The 6,000-nt window shown below is 47.7% G+C and overlaps 1 protein-coding gene across 1 annotated transcript in view; it reads right to left on the bottom strand.

Annotated features, from left to right (window-relative positions):
- CFAP61 (cilia and flagella associated protein 61) overlaps window positions 1-6,000 on the bottom strand; it is a 131,393-nt gene that overhangs the window by 10,023 nt on the left and 115,370 nt on the right. Inside the window, exons 25-26 of the mRNA XM_014962466.1 lie at window positions 2,985-3,075; window positions 39-210 (exon numbers count right to left, since the gene is read on the bottom strand). Coding sequence (XP_014817952.1) covers window positions 39-210; window positions 2,985-3,075 — 263 coding nt within the window. The remainder of the gene's footprint in view (window positions 1-38; window positions 211-2,984; window positions 3,076-6,000) is intronic.

The following is a 6,000-nucleotide window of genomic DNA, read 5'->3' as shown; positions in this document are numbered from 1 at the left end:
CCCCCCCCATCCGCCCCGTTCCCCCGCTGCTGTCTCACCTGCCGTCGGCGGGGGTCCGGTCCCGGCGGTCCTGGCCGCGGCGTACATGGGCAGGTGGGCGCGGTGGCGGCGCAGGTAGCGGATGATGGGGTCCCGCAGCGGGGGCGGGCAGGGGTCCCGCTCCTCGGGGTCCTCCAGGGGCGGCTCGGCGGCGGGGGGCAGCCCGGGAACCTGCAAGGCAGAGCCGTCAGACGGCTGTCCCGGCAACCCCGCTCGCCCGGGGACGCCCACCCGAGACGTGAAGTGTGGACCCAAAACGGCGTGAAAACGTGTCGGGGGGGATGTTGGGGGAGGAGGGCGGATGCGTGTGGCGGCACGGCGGGGCACGGGGTGGCAGCGGGCACAGCCACCAGTGGGCACGGCCACCAGTGGTCCACGGGCTTCCTGCTTGCTTCACCGGCGCTTCCAGCCGGTGTCGCCGGGGCCGGCGGTGGCGGTGGCTAGCACTGCCCGGCTGGTGAGCCCTCCAAAATGACCCGCTCTTGTGGGCACAAGTGGCCACAGATGACACGTGTGTGTGGAACCGAACCACCGTCTTCGTGTGCAAGAACTGGTGGAGACATCCAACCTTCTCAGACACAGAAATACCCCCCCCCGATCCCTAACTTACTAGCTGCTTTTAATCGACTTCTTGGAGCCAACCCCAGCTGCAGTTTAAAAATCAGACCATTATTTCTTATCGAGGACAAGTGCTTTGCCTAGAACAGCCCGGGCTGCACATGTGTGTGCCCTCAGTTTGCTGTAATGCTTCGACAGCTGATGGAGGTGCAAAAACCCAGCCCTGCCATCTGCATGTTTGCATCGCTGGAGCTCCGCACGTTGAAATAAACACATGTTTGGGATCCTGCGAAAGGGTAAACATCCCCCGCGCCATCCCTCCCCTCCCAGCCACGGGCAAGAGCATCCCCTGCAAGGGGTGTGCAGCCTCGGGGTGACAGTTTCCGATCCACGGGCTAAAAACCTAGTCCCCATCCCAGCTGTGACAGGCTTTCCCAGCAAATATTTCCATACGTGCCATCCCTAAACGTGTGAGACTCATTTCCAGTTTCTGTGGAAACTGTAACCAGAAATGTCTGGATTCTGTGTATTTACACCTCTTCCAAAGGTGTATTTTCCTCTCATTTTTTTTTTTTTTTTACATTTCATGACTAGTTTATCTGCGGGCTGCAGCGAGCTGGAATATGAGCAACAGGGAGCAAAGACAGTGGGTCTCTTGCTCCGTACAGAACTACAGCCAACCCCGAGGTGTTTAAGACACATTCCCTAAGAGCACGGGACCTGACATTTAGTAAATTTGCCTTAAAACCATCACAAAAAAAAAAACAAAAACAAAGAGAAAAGCCTCAAAGGTGTATTTTTCTCTCATTTTTTTTTTTTTTTTTTACATTTCATGACTAGTTTATCTGCGGGCTGCAGCGAGCTGGAATATGAGCAACAGGGAGCAAAGACGGTGGGTCTCTTGCTCTGTACAGAACTACAGCCAACCCCGAGGTGTTTAAGACACATTCCCTAAGAGCACGGGACCTGACATTTAGTAAATAGCCTTAAAACCATCACCAAAAAAAAAAAAATACAAAGAGAAAAGCCAGATTTATGTTCAGATGCAGATAACTGTCCTCTGTGTTCACATGAGCAATTGAGTCTCATAGAGGTGCTTTCAGGCTGTTCAGTGAGACTATTTGTGTGTGTCAGGACTGCTGCGACAAGAGAAGGGTAAGGCAAGGCAGTCTTTGGTTTGTAGGACACCAATTCTCCCTTTCTCTAAGGCTGTTCACACAGCATGTGAAACGCGCCCGAGCGACGGCAAGAAAAACACTTCTCCTCAGGCCTCCCATTCTGCACAGAATTTCACTTTGTGTTCCTTTGGAGATAACCTTCCCAGAGAATCTAAAATAAAACTGCGCTGAGGCGGCTTCCCGTGTCCTGACAATGGGAGGAAAATTGCATCTGGGAGGAGGCAGGGGTCGAGTGTTGGCCAGTTTGGGCCACGGGGATGGGTGGGCTACAGTCTGGGCAACGTCCCTTCTTTTTGTCCCCCTGCCTCCACGTACAGTTGATTCTGTTTGTTTTTCTGCACGCTCAAAACCTCCGTGAGCCACTCCTCCTTAGAAACGCTGCCGGCGCAGGGAATTCCACCGCGTTCAACAAAAGCAAAAACAGCACGAGGAGAGAGGGGGTAAATTGGTCCTGAGCAGTGGGATGGAAGCACCGAGACCCAGACTGCAAATTAACGGTGGAGATCACAGCCAGAAATTGGCCAGGCAGTGGGGGAGGCAGCTCTTGGAGTTGTTGGGAACCTGCAGTCAGCAGGTCTTTTTGGGGAGCTTTGGATTTTGGGCAGGCAAAGTTACAGGCTGCTGAGACGTCGTGCCTCCCTCTGCCGTACTAAGGGCCAAGCTGTAAACAGCATTAGCAAAACATTTTCATTTCATCCTTCTTCAGGAAATCCACTTATCACTGAAAAAAAGCCCGTTTTGCTTTCACTCTTTCAGCTACAAAAGCCATTCCCGGTGGGCAGGTGTGGAAAAATCTACTTCTCACAGGCTCAGCTGAGACAGGTTTAGGATGGCACCTAGTGCATTCATATTAGGAACATTAATTAAAAAAAAAAAAAGGGGGATAACTGAACAAATAGGCCTGCACATTCTGCTGGGTAGCCACACTAAACTGCACGTGTGATGCAAAAATGCTGTGAAGGAAAACGAAGCAACTTAAAGTTCTACTGGCAAATTTGAAAATACGCCCCAATAATGAAAGGGAACAATAAATATGCTGTACTTGGTGACCCCCCCCACCACGAGGCATAGGATCTGCTCAGGTTTCCCAGAGGAAATAGCTAAACAGAAACGTAAAGCTTTAGGAGAAAGATAGGAGAAGAAACTGAAGTGAACAACACTAACAAATTACCTAAATAATAAAATGCACTCGCCGGTCATTTTTCTTACCTGTTCCGACATCAGGACTTGGCGCAGTTCCTTCTTGAGATCAATAAACCGATCGTGATAGATGGCCATGGACCAAGGTTCCCTGAAGTAGCTGGTTAAAAAAGAAGAAATTTAGTTATCTTGTGAACCTCTCATTAACCACTAATAAAGTATTTACCTGCTTTTTTGCCTTTATAAATTACAGTTCTGGACCCATCATGATCGTTTGTTCATAAAATGCCTCCCGTAACAGCATGGTCAATCAATTCTTTTAATGGATGTTCCTGATGTACAGCCAGCTTCAGTAATTACATTTAAAGTGGCTTAATTCAGAGCTGTGGCAAGACCCAGTGAAGAATCCTGATTTTATCAGAATTTAAAAGCCTGAAGACCTGTAAAGAACGGTGTCTCCATTATCTGTCCTCATTTGAGAAAAGCAGATTGCAGGATTAACTGAACTGCTGCATAAACAAATTAAATTTGTGTAGACAATGACACAAATGTTGTTCATCATTAAGGTTTCTGGATTAATAAAGGCCAGAAAAACAGGCCACCACAGTGTTGCAATATGTTCTTTGCACCAGTACGCCCAAGCTAAATTGAACCTATTCTAGGAGGAAGCTCTTGTAACTTTTTTTTTTTTTCTTTCAGTGACAGCATTCATGGCAGCATTCTTCTGTCAAAAAAGAGAGTAAAGGATGGAGAGGACATGACTTGAGGTAGAACCTCAAGGCTGTAAATCTCACTCGAGGCAGCTAGATTACAAAGCTGTGATTTATTTCTCTTTCCTCTCTAAGAAGAAAACAATTTTTACAGCTCCAGTGAGATGCCCTGTGCCCAATTCACAGAATCACAGAATGATATGGGGTTGGAAGGGACCTCTGGAGATCATCCAGTCCAACCCCCTGCCAGAGCAGGGCCACCCAGAGCAGGTTGCACAGGAACGTGTCCAGGTGGGGTTTGAATGTCTCCAGAGAAGGAGACTCCACCACCTCCCTGGGCAGCCTCTGCCAGGGCTCTGCCACCCTCAAAGGAAAGAAGTTCCTCCTCATCTTTAGATGGAACTTCCTGTGTTGAAGTTTGTGCCCAAATTCCTGTTAACGCGAGCAGGGGGTGCACCACGTTCATCCAAAGAGCGACTGAACAGATGTCAGCGGGGTCACCCGGCAAGTTTTAAGATGGGGGCACCTGCGTGGCTGTGACCACAGATCCCCATCTCCAGGATCCTCATCTTTGGGAGGGCAGCAGCACGCCTGCCTCTGCTGCTGCCAGGAGCACACACACGTACGCCCGGCGCTTGAACCAGCGGCGCCGTGTTTTCAGCGAAAGCAATTTCAAAGGCGCTACACAAGTTTAATAATTCTGACATATCAGAAAATCAAGGTGCGCTTTCCTTCTTCCAGCTGTTTGTTTTTTTTTTTTTGTCATTGATGCCAAAGGGCAGGATTTCTCCCCTCCCACTCTCTGAATGAAAGTCCAGCTCTCGCTGCTGCCCGGTACCATTAATAACACCGCGTGCACCTGGCAGAATTCTGCTGATTTTTTTCTTTTTCACGTGCTCATCCACATCATAAACTCTCTTTCCCCTGCCCACCGTGCCCCTTCGTCTGTGTCTCTCTTTGTCTCGCAGGCTGGCTGGGGCTGCTGCTCCTAGAATTTGCAGGGTGTTTGCAGGGCTCTCTCCCATAGGTGTTTTCACAGAAGAAATATTTATTGGCAGTATTAAAAACACCGTGTTCTTGCTCTGGTAAGTGCTGCCCAGCCTAGGAGCCTCTGGTAGCACGTTCCCATGACTGACTCAAGCTATTCATTCGGGTACGAAATGTTAGAAAAGATGAAGCCCGGCTTTCAGTATCTTTTATTTAAATAATTCTATACCTGTAATGTGCGCAGAGAGCTACAGAAGAACAGGATGTTTCCCAACTATTTTAAAAAACCTTCAAATTCATAAGAAGAATCCCACCCGATATAAACTCAATGCTGACATCAGATAGCAAAAGGGGGATGTTATACAAGCATACATTAAGATAATTAAAGACTCTCTCTTTTTACTGATATGTCCTGCTAAAAGCCATGTTCCACTGGCCAAACATTCTGTTTTCAAGCTGGCATCTTAGTTTTAATTCTAACCCTGATAAGGTGATTTCATCTCTTGATTGAGGCACATCTTCCAACCCTGCTTAAGTTGTTCACCTGCCTGCCTGAGATGTTGCATTAGATTATGTTTATAAAACGTTTCAGGGAGGCTCCCTATGACTGATAACTCTTCCCAGCTCACTCCCTAACTGCATTTTTAACTGCTCCTGTCAATATTCACAGATTCGGAGCTCAAAACCTGAAGTGTGTCACCCAGTTTGCAATATTTAACGCAAATAAAATGCTCTGTCCTCTTAGTCTTTTCTGAAGTGCAGCACCTAGGCATGGTCTTTCACTGAAGCATCATCTAATCTTGGAGGACATTAGTCATTCATTCACCAAAGACGGCGACCAATGAAACCCAAGTTTCCAATGGAAAATACAAGTAGAAGAAGACAAGCAGAAAGCCACTTTGTTCTTTGGTTGTTTTGTTGTTGGGGGATTTCCCCCCCCCCCCCTTTTTTTTTTTTTTGAACAGAGAATGTCTTGTCTGTATTTTCTAGCTAGGCTGCCAAGAGGAGCTCCCAGTAAACAACGTTGACTCCCAGATCCCCTTTACTTCCCTTCACCTGAAGAAATGGAATGACCAAAGGCAATTTAAAGATAACGCTTCACAGAAACAATTCACTTTCTTTGCTGGCTCTGCCTTTTTTATCTATTTATCTTTTCAGTTAGAACCACCTTTCTAAAGGGGCACATGGTGTTTTTGAGGAGGCAGATCTACATATGGCTGCTAAAGGGAAGTTTAATAATGAAAAAAACCCATTTGATGAAGCCAAACCAACAAGTTGACTTTCTGAGGCTCATTCTGAATTTTATTACCACTTCAGCAGCAGTCCCTCAGGGCAAGCTGTAGAAGGCTTGAAAGTATAATGCTCTTCAGTATACAAGATGAAGCTGG

Source organism: Calidris pugnax, unplaced genomic scaffold (genome assembly GCF_001431845.1).
Source record: "Calidris pugnax isolate Ruff unplaced genomic scaffold, ASM143184v1 scaffold147, whole genome shotgun sequence".
Taxonomy (NCBI): Eukaryota; Metazoa; Chordata; class Aves; order Charadriiformes; family Scolopacidae; genus Calidris; species Calidris pugnax.
The sequence above is the reverse complement of the archived record's forward strand: the minus strand, read 5'-3'. Positions and strand labels throughout refer to the sequence as shown.